Genomic DNA, 25,843 nt, shown 5'->3' with positions numbered 1-25,843 from the left:
GTGGTCCTGTCATAACCATGATCCACCATGAAAGAATCAAACTTCTTATACCACTGCCTTGGAGCTTGCTTTAACCCATATAGACTCTTTTTCAACTTGCAAACTAACTGCTCTTTACCTTTTGCTTCAAACCCTTCAGGCTGTTCCATGTAGATCTCTTCATCTAAATCACCATGCAGAAAGGCAGTTTTCACATCAAGTTGCTCAACTTCAAGATTCAAACTAGCAGCTAAGCCAAGCACAACTCGGATTGAAGACATCTTGACCACTGGTGAAAAGATTTCTTCAAAATCAATACCCTTCTTCTGACCGAAACCTTTCACAACCAATCTTGCCTTGTACCTTGGCTGTGAGCAATGTTCATCAGTTTTCAACCTGAACACCCATTTGTTCTTGAGTGCTCTCTTACCTTTAGGAAGCTTCACTAACTCAAAAGTATGGTTTTCATGCAAGGATTTCATCTCTTCTTGCATTGCTTTCAACCACTCATTTTTCTTCTCATGTGACATAGCTTCATCAAAGCATTCTGGCTCTCCCCCGTCAGTAACCAGCACATACTCATGAGGAGAGTATTTGGTGGAAGGTTGGCGAGGTCTAGTTGACCTCCTCAATTGTGGCTCATCTGGAGCTTCCTGCATAACCTGTTCAGGAATAACATCAATATCATCATTAGCTGATTCAGGATCACCAACTGATGGCTCATTAAGAAAACCACCATTATCATCATTTTGCAAATCTCCCCCGTGATTAGCAAGCATCAAAGGTAACTGTGGAGTAGGTCTTGGATTTGAATTAGATGGAATAAAAGTTGTAGACTCTGTTTTCTCCTTCAGTTCAAAGTCTTCAATGGTTTGATCTTCAAAGAAGATAACATCTCTGCTTCTCACAATTTTCTTCTCCTTTGGATCCCACAACCTATAGCCAAACTCATCATCTTCAGATCCCAAGAAAATACACTGCTTTGTCTTGCTGTCAAGCTTGGACCTTTCATCCCTTGGAACATGTACAAATGCTCTGCATCCAAACACTCTCAAGTGTGCATAGGAAACATCCTTTCCTTTCCAAACTCTATCTGGAACATCAAACTCAAGAGGAACTGATGGAGAAAGGTTGATCATGGCAACTGCAGTCTTCATTGCCTCACCCCAAAAGGACTTAGGCAGCTTTGCATGAGAGAGCATACATCTAATTCTTTCAACAATGGTTCTGTTCATCCTCTCAGCCACTCCATTCTGCTGTGGAGTCTTAGGAACTGTCTTCTCCAACTTGATACCATGTTCCTTGCAGTACTTCTCAAAAGGACCTCTGTATTCACCACCATTGTCTGCTCGAATACATTTAAGCTTTCTGCCAGTTTCTCTTTCAACTCTGGCATGGAAATCCTTGAAGACATCAAACACCTGATCTTTGGATTTCAAACAAGTGGCCCAAATCTTCCTGGAGTGATCATCAATAAAACTAACAAAGTACAATGCACCTCCAAGAGACTTATCAATCATAGAGCAAACATCAGTATGAACTAAATCAAGAACATGTGACCTTCTATGTGAAGGTGATCTTTGAAATGCAACTCTATGTTGTTTACCAACTAAACAATGAGTACATGTGTTCAAGTTCATACCTTTCAATGGAAGGTAGTTCTTCTTGGCAAGGATGCCAAGGCCTTTCTCACTCAAATGTCCAAGCCGCTTATGCCATAGATCAGTAGAGCAATCTTCAATTGCATTCACCTCCCCTTTGATCACCTTGGCTTGTGACATGTAGAGACCCATCTTCTTCCCTTTAGCAACAATTAGGGAATTTCTGGAGAGCTTCCATTTACCATCTCCAAAGTAACTGTGATAGCCTTCTTCATCAAGAGTACCAGTAGAGATCAAATGTAGGCGCATATCAGGCACATGCCTAACATCTTTGAGTAACAGCTTGCACCCAGTATTGGTTTCCAACCAAATATCTCCAATGCCCACAACACTAGCCATCCCTTGATTTCCCATCCTAACTTGACCAAAGTCACCAGCTGTGTAGGATGTGTAAAAATCACATCGGGGTGTAACATGGTAAGAAGCTGCTGAATCTGCAACCCAGGTGGTATCTTGACATGCAAGATTAACACAACCATCATCACACACAATGGCAACATCACCATCAGATACAACTGCAGCTGTACCATTCTCTTCATTCTTGTCTTCATCTCTACCCTTTTTATCTCTTTTATACTTTCTGCAATCCTTTTGCATATGCCCAGGCTTGTCACAATAATAACACTTAAAACCCTTCCTTGACTGAGATCTTCCTCTTGGCTTCCATTTGCCTTTTCTATTGCTGGATTCTCTATCTTGCTTGTCGTGAGAGAACCTGCTTTGACTTCTCCTTCGACTTTCTGTAACAAGTGCATGAGACTCGGAAATACTTGTCCCTTTCCTCCTCTTCTCTTCATTGAGGATACAATCCTTCACTGTTTTCAAAGTGAGCTTTCCATTCGGAGTAGAATTGCTAAGTGACACTACCAAAGTCTCCCAACTATCCGGCAATGAACTCAATAGGATTAATGCTTGCATTTCATCGGCTAACTCAAGGTTCATCAATGACAGCTGATTCAAGAACCCTTGGAATACATTTATATGCACTGAAGCATCTTCACCATCTCTATACTTCAAATTCACAAGGTCTCTAATTACAAAAACCTTGTTTTGTGCATTCTCCTTGGCAAAGGTTTCTTCCAACATCTTCCACACTGTATAACAGTCATGTTCTTGAGAAATGTGATTAATGGACTTAGAAGATACCCATTTTCTAACATTAGCTGTAGCCTTTCTATTTAGTCCATTCCATTTTGCATCATCCATGTCATCAGGCTTTATTCCTTTACATTCAATCGGCAAAGCCAAATCATTGCAATATAAGTGATCCTCCATCATTGTTTTCCATAGAAAATAATTTGAGGAAGTGAGCTTTATCATGCCCGAATCTTCCTTTTCCATTTTAACTGCACAAGAATTCAATCTACACAACCAAATGCTCTGATACCACTTTGTTGGGAAAACTAGGGACAACTAACCGGATCAATTCAGCGGAATACAATTCACAATTCACAAGTCCCAATCCTTTTTCCCTCTTTGTGCAGTAAAAAACAGAATCAAACAATGAACAAATATAATGCAACAATCACACAAATCAACACCAAGATTTTTACGTGGAAAACCCGATGCGGGAAAAACCACGGGACCGGAGTCCACCTAAAAACTTCCACTATCACAAATAATGGGTTCACAATTGTTCTTCCTCAGATTCAACTAAGGGCTACAACACATATATCATCAAGAATAACTTATTCTCGGATTACAACAAGATTAAAGAGAGTAATGATAGAGAAAAGCTCACAACACTGACAGCCCCGTTTTCTGTCAAAACGACCAGCTTCCACACCACCAATCTTCAATCTAACCGTTCAGAATGAAGAGTAACGTGTCTAGAAGCTTCTGTCCAAATCTCAGCCCGATCCAACGGTGAACGAACTGGAAATCAAAGAAAGAAGACAGACTGCTCTGCTGCCTCCTCTTCTTTCTTTCTCTCGGTTTTTCTCTGCTCTCTCGTTCAATTTTGCTACTGCCATCTACAGTAGCCGGACATTTAATTTAAACCAAAGAGGCAGCCAGCTGCCTCCTTAATTAATGTGGTGGTCCCCCCATCACATGGTGCGGGACCACACAACACTTTTAGACTAAGCCTTCGTCCTGGATATTCTAATTCTAATAAATTATTAAAACATCAGTTTCACAGAATGTACTGTAAGCAAAAACAACGGTAAACAGATATTATGACTTAACTAAAGACTCCCAAGTTATCTAAATCTTCTGAATTCATTGCCTTCCCCATAGGCCATAGACAATATTCATTTTTCAGCAGACCAGTTCCCGACTTGCCTGTGCACTTTACATAGATGCAATAGCTGCTGCCAAGTCCTTTTAGTAAGGAGACGTACAGGTAAAGAAAAGATGATCGCGATCCTCATCATCAAAATTACACATTACATATAAAGAAACTTTCTTGATCCATCTGGTTTGATCGTGCAGGAGGCCACATCCATTGTCCTTCTTGAATCATGTCACACAATTTTGAATTCCCAGATAAACCTGATTCAATGATTATCCCTCGTCGAAGAGCTTTAACAAATGGAGCACAAGGGTACCAATTGTCTCACCATATAGAAAATTCCTTGCCATAACCAATTATTCACGAGCACTGCTCCCATACACTGTCCTTCAGTTTCATTATCTTTCTCCAAGCTTCTGCCTTTTTATTTGGAATATTGATTGAATCTCTCATTTATGCACCGAATAATTGAGAGGGGAAGAGAGAGACTTTTTCTCTTTAATTTTGTTAAGAGTTAATTATAACTTAGTTTTAGCAAAACTAATTAATTAGCCTTATTATTTAAAAAACTATATATTAATTTATTTTTTATGTTATTAAATCTATTAATAACTTAATCCTTTTTGTCCATTTAATACTATTTTTCAATTTATTTATTTTTATTACTTAAGAGATAGAGAAAAAAAGAAAAAGAAGTGGATAAAATATGAAAATTGATGAGAAGAAGATTATTTTTTTATAAAGAAAAGGCACTTCTTTCCGCTTATTCCAACTTCTACTTTTTTTTTTTGTGAAAAAAATTAATCTTAGTTATGATTTGATTAAGTTCTCATTAATCACTTGATTAAAAATAATAGTTATATATTATTAACTATAAACTAAAAGAGGAGTTTACTCTACTTTCCTCGTAAAGTACTATTTATTAAAATAATAATTTGTTTTTTTAATTAATTTTTTTTAATTTCATCATTTAATATTAAATTTATTTTTTTATTGAGGTATCACACTTTTATGATACAGATTATGGGTTTGACGAGTTAACTCTACTAACTTAAATTTTTTTTTAATTTTAATTTTAATATTAAATTAATTTGAGTTTTTTTAAACTTCTTGTCATAAAATATTATTCAATGTAACCATGTTTTTCTTTTTTTCCTTCTCTGATTTGTTTTTCAACAAAGGACGACTAATTCTAGTGAAGAAATATAATAACTCAAGCTTTGAGAAAACGAACACTCATAAACATCTCGGTTTATTTAATAGAAGGGGGGGTGTTCGGATTGAATTTGGCGGCTATGAGGGTACTAGGTAGTGAACCTCATCCGCTTAACAATGGAAATGCTATGCCTTGTTCAACTGGTCGGTTGTGTCAGGGTTGAGTTCATGAGTTTTACAAGGTTAAGCTGAACTTGCTCACCTAATTGCATGGGAGAAATATTTTCTATCTCCTTATTAGATTTGACTAAATTATGATATTCAGTTTCCACAGTTTAAGACGATGCCTCAAGTTTTAACTTGTAAAACTGGTCTTATTTTTCAATCATTCTTGTTCATCCTGCAGCGTCCTTACAGCTCCTTCATCAGGGCAGATGAAGGCTTGCTAACTCGAATTGGTCTTATTTTCTTGGTGTCGTTTCTCAATTCTACTCCTTTCTCTCTTTTATTTGATTTCCCTTTGCAACTTCGGAAAGGCCTGTTAACGGTAGGTACAGATTAGATCAGCTGATAAGCCAGCAACAGCATTTTACTTTTGCTTGAATGACACGCGTGGAAAGATGTGATGTGCTCAGGACTTGTCATCCATATTTTTGCCTTGTAAGCCTCACAAGTTATACTCAGATCTTCGCATGTTTCAAGTTCCATCCTTGCATGATTCGAAGTTGAGTTCAATAGTCCTGTTCACGCATTCTTGTTTCCGATGTTACAGATTTGAAATGTCTATGTAGACTGGAGATAATTATTTGACATCAAATTGAGAAATTGTGAATAGCAACTAAGAATTGAGAACTTACATGGACTCTGCTGTGAGCCCTTGATGCCTTCCCACATTTGACATGCACAACAATGCTTAAAACAAAATTAGCAGTTCATTCTAGCAGTAAAGATTGTAGCTAATGCTGGTAAGAGAAGAGATCAGATATCATGTAAAAACCAGCAAGTTTGGACAATTATATACACAGCACTGCACTTACAAACAAAGTCAACAAAGAAATTAGCTCGCAGAGCACAAGATGAAGTCCCAAGTGCCACAGCTTCCACTAAAAATAGCCGTAATCAATACAGGATTCAGTTAATACATATTACAACCCTTAAACAAAGTATTAGTGAATGTTATTATAAACAAGATAGAAGAAAACACACAAAAACCAACTGGCTGATAGGTTCTTAATCAATGAGCAGCTAACTTCTTCTTTTCTGTCCATCTCTTTCTGGTGGCCTCCAGCGCCTCCTCTTTCATCCTAGTAAGTTCTACAAACCAATTATGGTACTGTGCCTCTATTGCATCGAGTCCCAGCTTTAGATCATCATATCCGTCTTTGTCAGCTAATGATTGAGAAGAACAGCTGCTCGTCAAGCTCATAACATTTGATGCTCCACTTTGCTTGGGGAATGACCACTCTGAGTTCTCTGTAGATTCGTTCATTGAAACGAATTCTCCTACATAACTATCTTGTCTATCCAACTTGCAATTGAGATATGCATCTCCAAGCTTTGACTCAGTAACATATCCATTTGTGCCTTTGAAGCTTCCATCATTATTGTAATATTCAGACGTTCTACTGTTTATAGATGAAGCACCTTGGACAAGTATCTCTGAAACAATTGATGACTGAGATTCTTGATCTCCCATGTTAGCTAAACTTGGAGAGGAATTGTATACAAATTGAGAAATCTCATTATTGGGGCTGTCACTGATATTACTATCATCAGCTTGTAAGCAATGACTCCTTGTTAACCCAGAGAGATCATCTTGCTCAGCTAGTGTTCCAACAGGAACACTACTCAACATTGAATTCCAAGGGTATGCAATTGATTTTTCTCCATTTTCAAAGACTGGGGACTCAGTGCAAGGACCTATTGCAACATTTGAGGAACCATAAGACGATGGCTTCCAACCAGGGAGAAGTTTCACAATCAAGGAATCAATAAGTTCAGCTATGAAAGCGACATCATGATCTGCCAACTCTAGTTGTTCAACCATCTCACTTGCCACAGATATTGCGGTATCGCTGTCAAGGTAGAAGATAAAATGAATATTCCTCACCCGACCTGCAAGTAGCAATGACCAAGTTGAAGTTATTGCATTTGCGAATATGAGTAACAGCAAGTCTTCCAAAATTCATAATTCCTTACCACCCAAGTCAGAGATTCGTAAGGTCAGAGACGCAGAGTTATCATCATTTTTCATCCCCTTTAACCCAAATTCATTGTTCTTATGTGCTCTCTGATATTCCAAAACTGGAGATTTTGGACTTCCATTGTTGCTTCCGGTACATGTACTTTCTGAAAGTTGCTTTTCGTCGATATCCATGTCCATGAATAGAGGGCCAGACTTGGGTAAACTTAGTGATATAGGAAACTGGTCAGGTACCGGTAAGGGATCACAGATCTGTTCCAGTATTGGAATCTCAAGCTGAAGAAATGGATGTTTGAGTAGCTCCTTGGCAGACAATCTCTCAGATGCTGGAAGAAGACATTTCTCAATAAACTCCTTAATCTGTGTGTTACCCACTGTCTTGAGGGAAGCAGGTTTAATACCCTGCAAATGTAGTGAAATGCACGTCAATCAATCAAGAAGATAGTCATATAAAGAAATTTGATAAGAAAGGCCATGTAAATGATAATAAGCTGATGATTAAAGAACTTACAGAGGTAACCTTCTTATAAATTTGAGCTGCATTTCTGCATTCACTGTATGGATAATTACAAGTAACCAATTCTAATATGCACATCCCAAAAGAATATATGTCGACAAGTTCGTTATATTCCTCTTCATATAGTTCTGGAGCCATAAATTCAGGAGTTCCTGGTGTAAGCAAGAGAAATGCTCAGTAATTCTAACAAAGTTGGTTTTATCTATGCATAGGAATTGAAGCATCAAGTCAATACCGATAACGCTCTTTGCAGTAGGATTCTGCATAACAATGGCCAACCCAAGGTCTCCAATTTTAACTTCTCCATGATTTCCATTAACAAATATATTGTCACATTTTAAATCCCTGTGAATTATAGGCGGACTGTGACCATGGAGATAGACTAAACCTCGGAGAATTTGCCTCGCCCAATTCTTTATTGCTTTTATATCAATATTTCTGTGCTTCCTTCGATATCTGATAACCAAAGACAAACAATTAGTACAAATGTAAACAACAAAGACAAATAATGCAAGGCAAAGAAAAACCAACAAAAAACATGATTCAAGAACATACTGCCTCAGATTCCCAGATGTGAAGAGTTCAGTAATCATGTTAATTGTTTTGTTCTTATCATCCACCCAAGAATTGGAGAACTTGATGATGTTTTCATGTCTTAGTGACCTTAGCAGATAAACTTCAGAATATAATTTTTCAAAATCTTCTGGCGATCGCAAGACATCATCAATTCTCACTTGGTTCCAAGCAACTTCTATCCCATCCACTTCATCAAATGCCCTGTAACTGCAAAAAAGAGTACAGAGGGATCGCCATATATGCATTCAAAAATTAATTCTCTGCTTTCAAAGATTTTGGCTTTCTGAAAATATGTAACCTCCAAATAGACTTTTCTTAAATAAAAGAAAGGTTAAGCATAAGGATCATACACAGTCTTAAATGCACCCTTTCCCAACACATCATCATACTGCAATCAACAAAAAGGAAAACTGAAAATTAGTGATCACAAATAGAGAAAAGAGCTTTCTCATAATAAAAGAAAACATGAACAATAAAAAACCAAAATATAACTTTAAATTGCCTCAAATTAAACCAAATCATCTCATACAGTACCTGAAGGCAACAACTTGAAAAGCTAAATGCTAAAACGAACATGAAAATGAATTGAAGAAAACTGTTATATACCCGGACATATCTACCGGTTGGATCTTTTTCTACCAAATCAGCCCCAGCATCAGAAGGCTCCATCGCTGAATACATTCCATTATTTGATGCCAAAACTAATCCAGCACTATCACTAGTAACAGGTATCATTCTTGCCGAACTAAAAACCAACAAAGAAGAACAAAAAAAATAAAAGGAAAAGGAAAACGCACTCGTATTTCCCTATCTTGTTGGGTGGTAAAAAAAAACCTGTCTGTTATTTACTAAAATTTTCACACCTAATTAAGGCAATTCCCCTTGATCGACAGGCAAAAAACAAAGACGTTTTCCGTGTCGATGCTCGGAGAATGCTTCAGAAGCAATGCAGAAGATATCGAAAGCCGAATGTCGCAAATGAAATCGGCATTCGATGACAAGAAATGACACGTCTTTTTGTTGTTGATCTTGAGGCAATGAACTACAGAAATTCGTAAGCCCAAAAGCCACGCCTCTACAATTCTTGTCCATTCTCTAAACTAATCCCAACACCACCAAGTTCTCTATTAACATCCTTGTAAACCAGAACCAAGAAACAGAACAAAAAAAAATCCAAAAAAATAAAAGAATATATATATAAAAAAAGAACGTCTGTTTTGAAAAGAAAATGGGAGTGAAAAAAAGAAATGAGAGAAGAAATGGGATAGGCTAAAAAGAGGAGAAAATGGTGGTGATGTACGGAACCGGAATAGAAGGAGTAAACAAACACTTGTATGGTCGATGAAATCAGTAATTTTAGTTAACTAACATGCGATGGTTCTTTTCTTGTCTTGGTTTAGGTTGGAGAGTGTCGTTATGCGAAGTTGGTTTTGTCTTTGCCGCTTCTATTATATCTATTGCCAGCTTAGCTTTCAACCGTTACCATATTTCTTTATTTTTTTCCAAATGTTTCTTAATTAACAAAAACTAAATCGGGAATTTACTGTAGCTATTTTCATTGTTAACTCTTTTACAATTGGTTGTGGATTATAACAGTGTATTAAAAAAAAATATTTTAGTTCTCAAATATTTTTTTTATAATTAAGCAATTTTAAATTCTAATTAACACTTAATTATATGTTTTTTTTTTTGCAGGGTAAGCTGAATTAAAAAAAAAAAGAGAATTGAAGTGAAAAAATACGAGCAACATAAATGATGGTTTTGAAATTTGTTTTAAAAGTTTATTTTCTTTCCTCATTTTTTTTAGCTATTAGATAGCCAGTTCTTATAATTTTTAAAAATATATTTTGATATCAAAACTTTTTTAGGTGAAAAAAAGGACGGGCTAACTAAATAAAAACAGCTTATTTAGTTGATTGAGACTATAACCAAGTTAATGAATTCTTTTTGAAAAAACACTAATAACATCTAAATATTTTACTAAAAAAATAATAATACAGATCCATGGCATAGCACAAAACCAACCTCGTTCATTCTACAATTGGTTTTAGCCTCATCTTTAAAGAGTAATAACCTGTTCTCTTTGTTTTCTTTTCTCACTTTTCCTTTCCCATTTATTTTCATGGCTAGTCTGGAAAACGTCGATACTTTGCTCAATATTATACTCAGGGCGGAACTGGAATTTCCAGGTTGGGTTAACTAATGGTTTGAGGGTGTCACGGTAAGGGTTGACTAAGATGATATTAAATCAAATAATTAAAAAAATTTGTGAGGTTTGACGACGCCATAGCACCTGTGGTTTAAACCACAAGTCCGCCCCTAATTATACCCTTAAACACAACCCAATTAATTGTAAAAAAAAAAGTAAGTCGATATTTAAACTAACTTACCATTTTTTATCCTGCCAAATTATGATTTAATTTTTTTTTGCATTTAAAATGTATCTTTAAATTGTTTTTTATAAACAAATAAAAATAGTGATTTGATGTTAAACATAGATCTCAAGTAAATAATTTGTAACCCTTATAGTTTGGCACAAAATCTTTGATTTACTTTGCATCTAAAAGTTGATATTAAGTCAAAAAATTTATTATTACCTACTTTATCTCACTATTAATTATGTTGCCGTGTTTAGCCCCCAAGAGAAATATGTTTCCTTTTTGGCTATTTATTTGTTTTAACAAAAACTTATTAAGACAGCAAAGCACTTTTTAGGTTTTATTTTAGTTTTTAAATACAGCTGGATGGTAGATCTGCTCATAAATTTTTACTCGATTATCAGATCAATTTGAGTTGTTTTTTATTTTTTTATAAAATAAAATAATAATTAGTTAAAGGTTGTAACCGAAATTTTAATCAGTTCTTGCTAAGTTAATTAAATTACTCATATTTTTACTTTTTTAAATCTGGCTTGACTCAGTCTTAGATTGGTTAAGCACCAAGTTGATCCGTTGACCGACATGAGTTTTGAAATTATGATTTTATTGCATAAAAAATCTAACTTATGTGAACTCTGATTTGCTGGTGGGGTAAAATCGTATATCCCATACCAAACCTTTTGCCACCCCTATACAAATCGTGGTGGATTTTATGATCTTCCGGTGAGCTAAAGCTTGAAAGAAGGTAGCCTTTCTATGATGGAAAGAAGTTTTCATTTTAGATCTATTATGTTAGTGTATTATATCGAAAGATCAATTCTTCTTCTTCCTCTTCTTCTCTCTTTTTGTAAGTTTTTCTGAAATGGGAAAGAAACATGCAAAACAATTAAATAATATAAATAAAAAATATGGCAAGCCTTGACAAAGCGGTGTCGTGGTGTAGTTGGTTATCACGTCAGTCTAACACACTGAAGGTCTCCGGTTCGAGTCCGGGCGACGCCATTTTGGTTTTTTTGAATTATTTTAACTTTTGTTCTCCTGGAGTATATTTTCCTTCATCTTGATATGCGACGCCGTATTCTGAATTCTTATCTCTGTTTTTTTTTTTTACTTGAAACCCCGACAGTCGGCATTCTATTTCTCTGCGTTAATAAATCTTTTCCTTTCCCTCTCTTTTCTTCCCTCTGACTTACTGCCTATCCCCTCCTTCTCTTCCCTCGAACCAGGAAGAGAGAGAAATGGAATCAAGAAGAGAAAGAGCATTCTCTCGAACCAAACACAAGAAAGTTGACATAACCTCAATCCTACGAAAATCATGGTACCATTTAAGGTTGTCGGTCAGGCATCCTTCCAGAGTCCCTACATGGGATGCTATTGTCCTAACTGCTGCTAGCCCTGAACAAGCCCAGTTATATGAATGGCAGCTTAACCGAGCCAAGCGTATGGGCCGGATCGCTAGCTCTACTATCACGTTAGCTGTGCCTGATCCCGATGCTAAGCGGATCGGCTCCGGTGCTGCCACTCTCAATGCCATTTTTGCCCTTGGCAGACATTATCAGTCTCTCGGTCTCCATCTTGGCGAACAGGTAAAATTGCTTTAATGTAATGCACTGCTGATTTTGTTCTATAATTGTTGTTTAATGTTGATAATTTTCTTGGGAATAATTTGGAAAGTCTTATCAGGGATCTAGGAGAGAATTTTATGAAATGAATATATCTCATAATTTGTGTGTTAGCATAAGAGTGTAATATTTACTGCTGTGAAAGATAAAAGATGGATATATGAGCCAAAATTGTCTGGTAAGGTTGTCACTATTAGAAAAAAGAAAAAAGAATATGCTTCTAAGTCCATCTAGGATGAGCAGATGATTGCTATTGTTTGGAATGTTTTGTAGGAGCAGAAATCGTGAATCTTTAAGGATGAATTTTCCTCGAGTCTATTGCTTTTGAGATAGAATGTTCTTTTACCCTTCTTTATGGAGTTTTATTCTAAAGGGGTTTTCAAGGAGTTTCATCCGTTTACTAGTGTTTTTCATTATATATTTTACATAAAAGAAAAGGAAGGAGGACGATGGAAGTACCATTTAATTATACTCTAATTGTGATTCACTTAAACTAACATGATTTTGTCGCAAGAAAGATTAACATCATCTTCCGTTCTTGTTTTGGTATGCATTTGACAAAGTGGGGATGCTGTGGTGTTCTTCGCTGTGTGTATATTTCTCTTGAGTTGAATATATTTTATGTTGGTTGTTATGGTTGTCTTCACAATGCAGCATTAGTGCGTTACTTGATAATCAACATTGCTCTTTACTGCCAGGCTTGATAAGATATCTGTGATCAACAGGTGGAAACAACAGAGAATGGCAGTTCTGGATCAAGTGTGCCGCATGAAGAGTCTAATAGTGCAGATTCTACTGAGCCAATGGTTAGGTTTATGGAAAAAAAACACATACTATTGCTTCATGCTGGAGGTGACTCTAAAAGGGTACCATGGGCAAACCCTATGGGGAAAATTTTCCTACCACTTCCATTTTTGGCAGCAGATGACCCTGATGGGCCAGTTCCGCTGCTTTTTGACCATATTCTTGCAATTGCTTCTTGTGCAAGACAAGCATTTAAAAATGAAGGTTATTTTTCCTGCTTGTTACATTCAAGTGAAAATTGGCTTTATTTGAACTGTAAAACATTCATAATCAGTATCAACTTTCTTCAATGTAAAAACATGTAATTGCTATTTTTATATTAATTTACATCTGTTTATTTTCACTAAATGAAAAGAAAAAGAAAAGACTGTCATAGTAAAAGCTGAAGCTCTGGTAACACGGTTTGTATGTAGTCTATTTACATCCTTCTATGGTGGACAGTATGCGAAATATTTGTCTGCATGATTAAATTATTCTCAGTGTGATTTGTGATGGTTTATGGGTGTTTGTGTTTATGTGTGCTTCTCCATATTGTCTGGAACTATTTAGCCATTATCTATTCTGAAACTGCATAGTATCTGTATTTACGTTTCCTCATCGGCATGATTCCCAATTCTATTTTGATTTGAGTATACCCGAGGATAGTTCTCACACCTTGCTGCCTGAACAAATTTGATAAACTGTTTTTCAAACTTTTGATGACATTGTAACATTAAGATAGCATTTGGTTGTCTTGAGACAGAAGAGATGAAGACAGGGGAGACATGTACCTCTTGTTTTGAATGGACAGAAACTCACTATAAAATTGTCCCAAAGACATTTATTTTATGTCTTTGTCTCCGCCCCTTCAACCAAACACGATCATGTCCCTTTTGTCCCGGGACACTAACCAAACACAACCTAAGTAATCCTCATATTCATGCTAGAATAGTGGTACTGGAACAGATTCATGTCATGCCCCATTTTAAGTGTTTACTTACGAATTTGTAATCTTTGCAGGAGGAATATTGACCATGACTGGGGATGTCCTTCCATGTTTTGATGCATCCACCTTGGTTATTCCAGAGGATGCATCCTGCATTATTACTGTGCCCATTACTCTTGATGTTGCATCTAATCATGGTGTTATTGTGGCATCTGATACTGGTATTCTCACTGAAAGCTATACAGTCAGTCTAGTTGACAATCTCCTACAGAAACCCAGTCTAGAGGAACTTGTTGAGAATGAAGCTATATTAGATGATGGTAGAACATTGCTGGACACTGGAATAATAGCAGCCAGAGGCAAAGCATGGGCAGAACTTGCCATGCTTGCATCATCCTGTGAACCAATGATTGAAGAGCTTTTGAAGAGCAGAAAAGAGGCGATTACCATTTTTTCAGTTGTTTAATTGAAAATAATAAAATATAGAAACTATACATGCATGCATGTCGTTCATCTCTATTTGTCAAATTGTTACTGATTTCATGCTCTTTAGGCTTTCTATTCTAAATCTTCATCTCCATGAATGTTTTGTAACTCAGTTGTTTGTTATTCCTCGCTGCTTGTGTCTGGGACTTCCAAGCACTCTCATTTATGGATGCGCTGCCCAGCATTTTGTGCTATAATTCAGAACTTGCTTTGAATCCTGCTATCTTATTTTGATAATTTCCCAGCTTTTAAAGCACATTAATACTATGTTCTGCTCCCATTTTGATCTCCTTTTTTTTTTGCGAGCACCCTCATTGATTTCCTACTTATGGATGATTATTTCATTGCAACAAGAGCCATTGTTTGGGTCATCCTTGATTGTCATGTTTTGCATCAATCCCTTTTTTTTAGTTTTCTTCTGCTACTTTGCTTCTTCCATGTTAGACCTGTATACTCCCAAGTGTCTTTAATTCTGAGATTACTTGATTTGTGACTTACTTTAAGTCGTTACAATAATGAAAAGAAAACATATGTTGTGCCCTGTAGGATTTTCAAAGTCCAAGAAGTGTTCACATATAAATATTGAAACTGGCATCATTTCTGGAATGTTATGCAGATGAGTTTGTATGAAGATCTGGTAGCAGCTTGGGTACCTGCCAAACATGACTGGCTGAGAGCACGCCCTCTAGGCGAGGAAATGGTCAGGAGTTTGGGCAGGCAAAATATGTTTAGTTACTGTGCATGTATGTTGAAAGAATCTGTAATTTTCATATTTTATCTCATTGCTGTTATAATATGCCTTATATTTGTTGCAGATGATTTGTTGTTCCTACACCTTGGAACTTCAAGTGAAGTATTGGATCACTTAAGTGGAGCTAGCTCAGAACTTGTTGGCCGAAGACATTTGTGTTCCATCCCAGCCACAACTTCATCTGATATTGCAGCATCTGCTGTAGTCCTTTCTAGCAAAATTGAACCTGGTGTTTCTGTTGGTGAAGATTCTCTTATATATGATTCATTCATTTCCAGTGGAATACAAATTGGTTCCCTATCGGTGGTTGTTGGCGTTAATGTCCCAAGAGATATTGGTGGGATGGCAGATGATTCATTTAGGTTCATGCTTCCAGATCGTCATTGTCTTTGGGAGGTTCCTTTAGTGGGATGCACGGAAAGAGTAATAGTGTATTGTGGCCTTCATGATAATCCAAAAAGTTCCCTTTCCAGGGATGGGACCTTTTGTGGGAAACCCTGGAAGAAAGTCTTGCTTGATTTAGGTATTCAAGAGAGTGATCTGTGGAGTTCAGTAGGTGTTCAAGAGAATTGTTTATGGAATGCAAAATTATTCCCCATTCTTTCTTACTTAGAGATGCTTCATCTGGCATCATGGCTGATGGGGTTGAGTGATCAAAATTCAAGAACCTTGCTTCCCTTGTGGAAAAGTTCACGCCGTGTCAGTTTAGAGGAATTGCATAGATCAATTGACTTTCTGAAAATGTGTACGGGCTCAAGTAATCATCAAGCAGATCTTGCTGCTGGAATCGCTAAAGCTTGCATTAACTATGGCATGCTTGGACGGAATTTATCTCAACTATGCCAAGAAATTTTACAGAAGGAGGCTTCTGGAGTCAAAATATGTGAGGACTTCCTAGAACTTTGTCCCAAACTGGAGGAGCAGAATTCTAAAATTCTCCCCAGAAGCAGGGCATACCAGGTGCAAGTTGATCTTCTTCGAGCATGTGGAGATGAAACAACTGCATGTCATTTAGAACATAAAGTTTGGGCTGCAGTTGTTGATGAAACTGCTTCAGCAGTGAGATATGGATTCAGAGGTAGAATAAAAAATATTCATGTCTTGAACAAAGCAAACTAGTAACCTCTAAATGAACCAAAACTTCTGGCATAGATTCATACACTCTTTACTTTCTTTAAACTCCGTTGTCTTTTTTCAATGGATACAAATGGTTTGTTTTGTTTTTCATTGGAGTTCATATAGGTTAGTCTTTGATTTTTTAATGCTCATGGTTCTTAAACTCCATTCTTTTGTTCTATAGAACGTGTCTTGGAGTCCCCTAGCAGCACACCTACTTCAGCAGACCAGAACAATCATTTTGATGGCTATGTGGATCAACCTTTCTGCCCTAGAATGGTAAAGGTTGAGTTACCGGTTCGGGTAGATTTTGCTGGGGGATGGAGTGATACCCCTCCATGGAGCTTAGAGCGTGCTGGTTGTGTTCTGAATTTGGCAATAAGTTTGGAAGGTTGCCTTCCAATTGGCACCATTATAGAGACAACAGAAAAGACTGGAGTTTTGATTAATGATGATGCTGGAAACCAGTTATATGTTGAGAATCTTGTCTCTTTCGCTCCTCCATTTGATGGCAACGATCCATTCCGGCTCGTCAAATCTGCGTTGCTGGTGACTGGTTTGGTTCATGAAAACATTCTTGTATCTATGGGCTTGCAAATCAAGACATGGGCTAATGTACCCCGTGGTAGCGGACTGGGAACTTCTAGCATACTAGCAGCTGCTGTTGTGAAAGGACTTCTTCAGATAACAGATGGAGATGAAAGTAATGAAAATGTTGCTAGACTTGTTTTGGTATTGGAGCAACTCATGGGGACAGGAGGTGGCTGGCAGGATCAAGTTGGAGGTTTGTACCCTGGGATTAAATTCACTACAAGTTTCCCTGGAGTACCGTTGCGGCTCCAGGTCATTCCCCTATTGGCTTCTCCTCAGTTGATTTTGGAGTTGCAGCAGAGATTGCTTGTAGTATTTACTGGTCAAGTAAGTCTCCATCCTTTTCCCAGTTTGGACATGCTTTGTGAGTATATTTTATAAAGAAATAATATAACCACTCCAACTTTTTATTAATGGCTTATGAAGTCTGCACAACATGATGTAGATATAGTAAGGATCGATGGTCCATGGAGTGGTTAACTGAGCCAGATGTTTACTCATTAAATTTGGGCAGCTTGTCTCTTCAATAGTAACATTCTTATTCGAATAATCAAATGTTAGATGTAATTTTATGGAAATTAAATATTCCTCAAAATACATGCGACATGCAAATGTAAATTTAAAACTCGTATATGCTAGGTGGTCATGAATATGCAAGATTCAAATCCTTCTTGTTGCTCATTTCTTTAATTGAGAGTGTTTTTTTTAGAGCTGACTACTTTCTTCCTGCAGTGGACAGCACCCCTGCTGTTTCTTGGAATTTAGGTGCTGTGTATTATATGGCGATTTGCACATCTGAGGGTTTCTTTTTTGACTGGAAACATTTGAGTTACATGATTGTTATCTGGAATGCAAACATCTTGAGTTACATGATTGTTATCCGGAATGCATACATCTGCCTACTTTAACCGTTGCCTTCCTGTGTTGTCATGCAGGTTCGTCTTGCACATCAAGTCCTACAGAAGGTGGTAACTAGATATCTTCAGCGGGATAACCTTCTTGTATCCAGCATTAAGCGCCTCACTGAGCTGGCCAAAATTGGTAGGGAAGCTTTAATGAACTGTGAGGTAGATGAACTAGGTAAGATAATGCTCGAGGCCTGGAGGTTGCATCAAGAACTTGACCCTTACTGTAGCAACGAATTTGTGGATAAACTCTTTGCATTTGCTGACCCCTACTGCTGTGGATACAAACTTGTCGGTGCTGGTGGCGGGGGCTTTGCTTTGTTACTGGCCAAGAATGCCGAATCTGGAAATGAGCTGAAGAATAAACTAGAAGATTCCAGTCTTAATGTGAAATTCTACAATTGGAAGATCCATTTAGATAATTAGATTAAACGCAGATAATCAGAAATATAGTTTTCATGTAATGTAATTCTTACCGCACAGCCTTATTATTCTTTCTGTCACAGGGCATATAGGCTATTTGATACTGTTAGCCTATGGTTGTCTCATTGTTGTACACATTAAGCAGTGCTGCAAACAGAACACAAAATATTGGGTATCCATTATAAAAGCTTAATAGGATGGAGCAATAAAGCTGTTTGCATTACTCTCTGTTTTGTACTTCTGCTTGTATTTCGTAAACGGTACTCAGGCCATCCCATCATTTATGCAGACTTTTTCCTCGAATTCAGACATTCACAACTAATCATTTTTTTAATTGAAGCTGTGGTTGTCGGTTTTGTCTTTTTGAAGTGCCCTTTTGGTGGGGCTGCAGTTGATTTTTTATTTATTTATGAAAACTTATTTATTTTATTTTAAATTAATTTTTAAATATTTTTAGATTGTTTAAAAAAAATAAAAAAAAATATTTTAAAAAACATCGAATAACCCAAAGTTGAATTACAAATAAAAGTGTAAAAAGGCACATCATCATATGTGTCAAACGGCAAAAGTATGAAAGGATAACTTGTCAACCCAGCAAAGAATCCAAGGTGCATTGGACTCCTATTACCTTCTCCCCTCTGAGGAAACGGTATCGCTCTTGCCTTCCAATTAAACCTACCTACATTACAATTTACAACATCCGACATGGAATGGCATAGTTCATTAACCTTATCAAACCGGTTCTGTTTATGATTCTGTCGGTTTCACATGGCTCCTTTTTTACCCCTCGGAAACGAAGTCGAGTCAAGGCCCCAAGAATATGAAAAGTCAAGAAGGAAAAGAAAAGGTTAAGGTAAAAGTCTAAACAGCAAGAGTTTATCTATCACAAAAGGAATCTTCATCAATATCTCACCATCATGATAGACACCTTTTAAATATTTTTTATGGGGTTTTCGGTAAATGTAGTTGTATTGAGTCTATTGACTCTACAGTTTTTTGTTTTTTTTAGCTTTAGAGCAGGTACAGAGGATGCTGCCGTGCTGTTTCTATTGACCTGAGTAAAAATTACGAGTGGGGTAACGGAGAGTGAAGGAGAGGAAGACACAGAGAGATGGGTTTCCTTAGCCATAGAGTGGAGAGAAGTGAAATCAAACCAGGAGATCATATCTATACTTATAGAGCTGTTTTCACTTACTCACATCATGGTATCTCATCCCTCTTTTTTTTTTTGTTTGCTTGTTTCTGAATTTTGCAATGTGGGTGTTTCTTATGTAATTCCCGTGCTAAAGTTTGTTCCTTTTTTCCTACTGTTGAAGATTTGTTAATCTATTTGATTTGAGAACGTGACTTTTCTTGTTTATTTCAAACAACATTATTGTTTGAGTTTACATGCCTTGTCTAATAAGTTCTTTTCTTTTCTTTTTTATCTGCATTTTTTTTCCTTACTTCTGGACTGTGGATGTTAATTAGGTTGGATTGGGTCTCCTACTGATGTCTGAAAGTTCCCGTATAATTTGCATTTGGATATTTATAATGATCATTTGACAGTTTTGAGGTGGGTGAAGCTTGAAATTTCTTTTCTAGCAAGGTTATGCCTGTGGATTCCTTCATCATGTTTATCAGTTGTGGAATATGTAACTTAAAACTGTAACATTTTCCCTGGATGAAGGGTAAAACTACCAACAGCATTATCTTAACATTTGGTTGTCCTTTGACTATCATATCATCTTCTTACTTGGATTTAGATTGCTTGGTGGTCGTTTAATTACCTTTCTTTAGTTCACATTTGTGTTGGGCTTTATAGCTTGAAGAATCAAGGAAGATAGTTAAAGAGGAAGGACTCTGTAGATTATCTCGGTATAATTTTAGGGCAGTGATTGATGAAAATAGTATCATCATGAAGATGGGTGATGAGCGGTAGTTTTGCATAAAATGGACCGTATCTTTGCTTTTGATCTCAAGAAAATGTTCAATTGTGCTCTCTATAGTGTTCATTAACCCTTAGCGAGCACTGAATCTTGGTTCGTATTCTGATGGTTTTGATTTCTCTGTGTCGCCATAAGGAATTGGAAGCTGAATGGCTACCATCAGGATTAAATTGTGTTTATAGAATTTTGCATAATGTCTTCATGTCCTTGTTATGATTAACCTTGTGGGCAATTTAGAGAAGCTACTTATACACATTTAGACTTCTTGTTCTATGATAAGAGTCAATTTGCCTTTCAGGATGTCTAGAGCTAGAAGGCTAGTGACATGAACAAGTTCAGTGGATGGTGGCTGTGTCAGCAACATTTGTGTCATATGGCACCATTTGATTTTTGTCAATTACATCCCTATATTAGTGTTGTTGGAAGTTGCTTGTCATGGGCAGTTTAGAGCTGTGGGCTATATTTCTAGCTCTTCTTTAGCTCATATTTAGGAAGGAATGTTAACCCATGCCAGTCTTGTCTAGTATTATTGAGCAACTCTGGTCTTGAATCAATATATTTTGTAATTCTTTTCTACTGTTCAAAACTTATTGTGCTGTAGTTTTTCCACTCACACCGTATAATTTTCACCAACCAATCTCATGCATCAAGCATATTAGGCATGAGCCTTTCTGTAACTTGGGTTTTCGCTCTTAAAGTTGTTTTGTGCTTTTCTCTAACTTGGGTTTTAGCTCTTAATGTTGCTATATCATCTCTAACTCGGGCTTCTCTCAATGTTGTTGTTTGGTAGGTATAAAATGCCATGTGAGAGTTTAGGGTAAATTCAAGCAATTATTGACCTGGAATTGCATTTTCTAATGCTGAGTTATATTAAATAAATAAATGAAAAATACTGTAAATAACATTTACTGCCTAACAAAGCACTCACAAGTTCACCAATTGTTTTATTATAATTGTTATCTTTATCTTGAGCTTCTTTTGTATATGCATTTGCTCTGTTAATGAGTTACATCTGCAGTTGGACATGTTTTGAAATGTTCATTGCTAATCTTGTTGGATAGTAGCATTTCTTTCTGTGGTTAGACATATAGCAGAAGCTATATTTTTTATTTGATTGTGCAGGTGTCTTTGTTGGGGGAAGCAAGGTGGTCCATTTTACACCCAGGCAGAATGCAAATTCAAGCTCTGATACATCTTCTGACTTCTATGATTCAATGTCAAGCATTCCATCATCTTGTGAAACCTTTCCTGACTGTGGATTCAGACAACCTGATAGTGGCGTAGTCCTCTCATGCCTGGACTGCTTCCTCAAAAAAGGATCCCTTTACAGCTTTGAGTATGGGGTGCCCCCTACTGTTTTTATTGCAAAAGTACGTGGAGGCACATGCACCACTGCAGCATCTGATCCACCAGAAACTGTTATCCACAGAGCAATGTATCTTCTTCAAAATGGATTTGGCAATTATGATGTATTTCATAACAATTGCGAGGATTTTGCAATGTACTGCAAGACAGGTCTTTTGATAATGGACAGACTGGGGGTTGGAAGAAGTGGTCAAGCTTCTTCGGTTATTGGTGCTCCATTGGCCGCAATTCTTTCATCCCCTTTAAAGTTGTTAATGCCTAGTCCTGTTGGTGTGGCTACGGTAACAGCTGGAATGTACTGCATGAGCAGATATGCTACTGATATAGGTGTTCGGAGTGATGTAATCAAGGTGGCCGTGGAAGATTTGGCTATGAACCTGGGCTGGGCTGGCCCTCTGGAGGAAGTACCTGAAGACAATGAGGCCTCTGGTGCACTGATTGCCAGGTGAAGTGAATTTCATCTCAATGCATGTCAAGATGCGTATATATGTGATTGGTAGTCTCCATTAATAAGAATTCATTGATGTAAGTGCACTCACATGAGAGAGTCTATTGTTTTCTTCTTTCTTTGTAAGTTAGTTGCTGTTGGTTCTGTACTAATAAATTAAGCTGACCCTCCGGAGGCCTGGACTGGTCTGTTATAATTATTTACTTGTGAAATTCGATCTTTGAACTTTAGTGGTTTGTCAAAGCTATTGTAGCATGTTTCTTCGCTTTCAAACATCAGGTGTAACAGATGCAGTTCCTGCTGACTTTACATAAATAGGCAAGATCATAGTCCAATACATGGCATGGCAGATTTGGTTTATCACAATATCCAACGCATGACACTGGTTTAATTATAAACTTGCAAATTTCTGTTCAACGTGAAGAGTACCTCATTCAGAAAACGCCGTGCCCTTCTTTTCATGGTAGTAATATCGTTTGATGATGAATTGTACTGGGAAGCATTTTCCTTGTCACAGAGCAGCTTTTTATCACATAATTTGTCAAACCGTGGCCAGGATGATTAACTGATTTTCTCATTGTGCTGTGGTCTTGACTCATTTGAATCCCGTCTTGCTTTCAAGTTCCAACTAATGTGACACTTTTTATTGAACTTCTAGGACCTATGCATTCTCTGTTTTGCTTGCTTATTGTGTTTCGTCATTAGTTAATTTCAAATCAAACAGTCCTGATGAATGGACCGGCCTACTTAATGATTCACACGACGTGTACTGCAATATAGGGTTCTAGAATTCGATAACATTATCATTTGTCTTTTCGATAATTGCTAACATATTATATTCGAATAGACATGAAAGCTGTGATGATGCAATATGCGTAACGAAAGATTTGCATAATGGAAAGCATAAATTAAGTTGGTGGTGTGCTTGGTGTCGGGCAATTGCCCAAGCAAGCAATGAAATGGGTTTATCGAAACCATCGGCGACTTAATTAACTTGCCATCAGGAGATTGAATGGCCAACACGAGTACACCCTGGGAGAATAAGGACATAAGTTACTGTTTACGCATGACAAGTGAAAATATTAGTTGTTCTTTAAGCAAAGCTTGATTTTTTTTTGGCAATGACAATCTGCTTTGCTGCAGAGTAATGTGTACTTTATAGTTTTCTACCAGTAAAAACAGGACTTTATGGATAGTGTAATCAGGATTATACCAGACCTTTGGCGCATGCATTCTTCATTGGTTGATTGTCTCATCAACTTTGTTACGGGGTTGGCTTTGGTTAGCCTTTTTGCTGGTAGGAGGCTTTAAATCTGCAAGCTTTGCAAGTTCATTGACTTCATCAGCAACTTCTTCGATTCTTGCTGTTGTTTCTGTTAGCATAGGTACTAATGTTGCTAGTCGAAGAATCTCCATGACAGATGGTGTAGCGGTTTTTCTGATAGGCTCCTGTGGCATTTCCATCCGATGTTGAGGATGGTGCAGCAACAAGGTGGTTAGGAAGAGATTCCTAGACCTTTTGAAGTTCTTTTACTGCATGCTGCATCTTTCCAATTGAGTAGTCTATTTTTGATGATTTTTTCATAGTCTTAACTGCAACAGCCAATTCTTTCAAGACATGTGAAGCATAGGAGCTCAATGTGTTGGAGACATCACTGAGATACCTCTTTAGATGCTCAGGTGCCTGTTGCGATACATTAATGTTTCCAGGGTTGACAGTGTGAAGCAAACCGAAGAACTTAGATAGAAGTGAATTCCATATTCAGGGTTTACCTCAATTTTCAAAGTTTAAGCAACCATTGAGAGTTCCAATGCAATATGCGCAGCTTCCCAACGAAGCCCCAACCTTTAGGTACTGGTTCCATGGATGCCGGAAGTTGAAACGACCATGTGCAGGTTCCCATCTTGTGAAGCCAGCCTGCGCATTTTAAAGGGGAAGTTTATCAACCATTGCAAGAAGTTCACTGAAAATCTATTGCTAAAATGATTTGGATTGGTTAGTAACCTACCATAGAATCTTCAGCTGCCTTTGAATTAAGAACGAATTTATAGCCTTCCATTTTCTTACAAGAATCACCATCACTGCTGCCTGTGAAGTACCCGGCAATACATCCTGCAATTCATGTTGACAGCTATTTGCACCTCAAATCAGTTATATTGTCGTTCTGTTGAAACGGATGAATTCAATTTTCATGGTTGGCTGTGTGCATATATACCATCTAAAGCATCAGCAAGCTTTTCCAGGTTACGATGAATCAAATTGTGAAGCTCTTCGCCAGCCCAGATGGGATAGAATAGCATGCTTATGAGAATGCAAAGGGAGGCCCCAATGGCAATTGCGGATAAACTTTGGTGTGCAATATCAATCACCTTATCCTCGCGATAACCTGAAACTGACACTAAACTAAAGGTCAGGATGAAGATCGTAGCACCATAATCAAATCGGGCTTTAACAGATGGTATAAACCGCCGAAAAGGTTGCTGCTGAAGCTGTCATTTAGAGAAGGGTGTGTGAGTGGAAGGGAGGTATTTAAAGAACAAGACAGCACCCACAAACAAAACAGCAGGTAAAACTGCAAAGGGAGGAAATCTGTTTTGAGAACAGGTTCTAACTCACCAAGAAGGAAAACTGAGATTCCAAGAATTATGGGCTCAACTCCAGAGTGATTTGCAGCCCAATGAACACCAACGCCAAGTGATCCAGCACGAAAAGTGCCTATTCCTCTGTTAGTACATTTATATAGTGTTGCACCAGCAATATAACGAGCAACTTAAAAAGTAAATATCATGGAACATTGGAACTTCATGAAGACATAGTTTGCAATTATGGTTTCGATCCTAGAGTACTACACTGTTATCTCTTAATAAAGTAGACATCATACGTAAAGACAGAAAAATTAAGTGAAGCTCACAAATTGCTGGGGTTTAATTTGGAGTACTAACCCGCAGTGTTTTCAAGAACTACCACAGCTGTCATTATCGCCCACACAGCATTCCCTAACACCTTCATATAAAGGCCTCATATAGTAGAAGAGCGACACAATAGAAAGTTCCATCCCTACTTTGAGACAATGAATAACCTTTTTAGGCTCAGCAACTGCTATGTTCCTAGCCTTCTCCAAAAACTTCCAAATTTTCAATATGAATTCTCCTAGCAGACCCTTTAACCCCAGCCAGATTCTGTGGACTAAATCAGATTCAGGCTGCAATATCTCTAATGCTCCATCAGGTACGTTTATCCTCCATTCCAGTATGTTTGACACTTCATTTCCCATCACCATTGTTTGGGGGGGGGGGGGGGGGGGGGGGGGGGAAGCACTCACAAAATGGCAAAGATCAGATTGGTAGGACAAATTTGATATACTTAGCCAAGTGGGCTGTTCTTTTGAATCTATTTGTGCTATATCAGTGTCTTCTAACAAAAAGGATATATAGCTAGAGAAACTTCAATAACATCAACATGAATTTTTAAGCTTTCAGAGGCTTATTTTCTAGGTAACTGATATCGGTTTGTTCTAGGACTTCTGACTAGTTATCACAAGTAAAGCATTTATATACATGTCAGCCTCTGCTCCATACCTACCTAGCCAGGTCTCTAAAATGAATTTAGACAATGGTCTGTTCGATGGTCGTACAAGAAAATTTCCAAGGTACTTGGTGGTAGATAAATTAAAACTAGGGTACCTTCGACGCATCAGTGGCCAAAGATATGTGCAATTCTTTATGGGCAAATGCTTTTATAAGAAAGCACGGAGAGCACATATAGAAAAGAGATAA

At 37.4% G+C, this 25,843-nt stretch overlaps 4 protein-coding genes and 1 non-coding gene across 7 annotated transcripts; 3 read left to right on the top strand and 2 right to left on the bottom strand.

Annotated features, from left to right (window-relative positions):
• Positions 1–6,105: 6,105 nt before the first annotated feature.
• LOC7486788 (probable serine/threonine-protein kinase WNK6) lies at positions 6,106–9,719 on the bottom strand. Its single transcript, XM_002320174.4, has 7 exons — positions 8,931–9,719; positions 8,675–8,712; positions 8,304–8,531; positions 7,984–8,204; positions 7,743–7,900; positions 7,228–7,633; positions 6,106–7,143 (listed from the first exon to the last, which is right to left on the bottom strand). The coding sequence occupies exons 1-7, from the start codon at positions 9,057–9,059 to the stop codon at positions 6,263–6,265; spliced, it is 2,061 nt and encodes a 686-aa protein (XP_002320210.3). The 5' UTR covers positions 9,060–9,719; the 3' UTR covers positions 6,106–6,262.
• Positions 9,720–11,630: 1,911 nt separating this feature from the next.
• TRNAV-AAC (transfer RNA valine (anticodon AAC)) lies at positions 11,631–11,704 on the top strand. Its single transcript has one exon. It is a non-coding gene; the product is annotated as a tRNA-Val (tRNA).
• Positions 11,705–11,815: 111 nt separating this feature from the next.
• Positions 11,816–18,553, top strand: LOC7486785 (bifunctional fucokinase/fucose pyrophosphorylase). Of its 2 annotated transcripts, none has more exons than XM_024585376.2 (7): positions 11,816–12,288; positions 13,050–13,332; positions 14,128–14,492; positions 15,156–15,282; positions 15,355–16,368; positions 16,591–17,324; positions 17,933–18,553. In XM_024585376.2, exons 1-7 carry the CDS (start codon positions 11,941–11,943, stop codon positions 18,326–18,328), a joined length of 3,267 nt encoding a protein of 1,088 aa, XP_024441144.1. In that variant the 5' UTR covers positions 11,816–11,940; the 3' UTR covers positions 18,329–18,553. The 2 variants fall into 2 exon arrangements, with proteins under 2 accessions (XP_024441144.1, XP_024441145.1); XM_024585377.2 differs by having other exon boundaries at positions 12,164–12,288; positions 13,023–13,332.
• A 410-nt stretch (positions 18,554–18,963) lies between these two features.
• LOC7492791 (protein LEAD-SENSITIVE 1) lies at positions 18,964–22,309 on the top strand. Of its 2 annotated transcripts, XM_002320842.4 has the most exons (3): positions 18,964–19,178; positions 19,335–19,530; positions 21,376–22,309. In XM_002320842.4, exons 2-3 carry the CDS (start codon positions 19,437–19,439, stop codon positions 22,065–22,067), a joined length of 786 nt encoding a protein of 261 aa, XP_002320878.1. In that variant the 5' UTR covers positions 18,964–19,178; positions 19,335–19,436; the 3' UTR covers positions 22,068–22,309. The 2 variants fall into 2 exon arrangements, with proteins under 2 accessions (XP_002320878.1, XP_052302669.1); XM_052446709.1 differs by lacking the exon at positions 18,964–19,178 and having other exon boundaries at positions 19,217–19,530.
• A 993-nt stretch (positions 22,310–23,302) lies between these two features.
• On the bottom strand, positions 23,303–25,347 carry LOC7462012 (aluminum-activated malate transporter 10). The gene is made up of 8 exons (XM_024585215.2): positions 25,147–25,347; positions 25,010–25,070; positions 24,684–24,836; positions 24,283–24,453; positions 24,076–24,179; positions 23,913–23,984; positions 23,601–23,750; positions 23,303–23,515 (listed from the first exon to the last, which is right to left on the bottom strand). The coding sequence occupies exons 1-8, from the start codon at positions 25,345–25,347 to the stop codon at positions 23,303–23,305; spliced, it is 1,125 nt and encodes a 374-aa protein (XP_024440983.2).
• Positions 25,348–25,843: the final 496 nt, after the last annotated feature.

The sequence above is a fragment of the Populus trichocarpa genome, chromosome 14, assembly GCF_000002775.5.
Source record: "Populus trichocarpa isolate Nisqually-1 chromosome 14, P.trichocarpa_v4.1, whole genome shotgun sequence".
Lineage (NCBI taxonomy): Eukaryota > Viridiplantae > Streptophyta > Magnoliopsida > Malpighiales > Salicaceae > Populus > Populus trichocarpa.
Note: the sequence above shows the minus strand (reverse complement) of the source record. Positions and strands in the feature narration are given on the sequence as shown.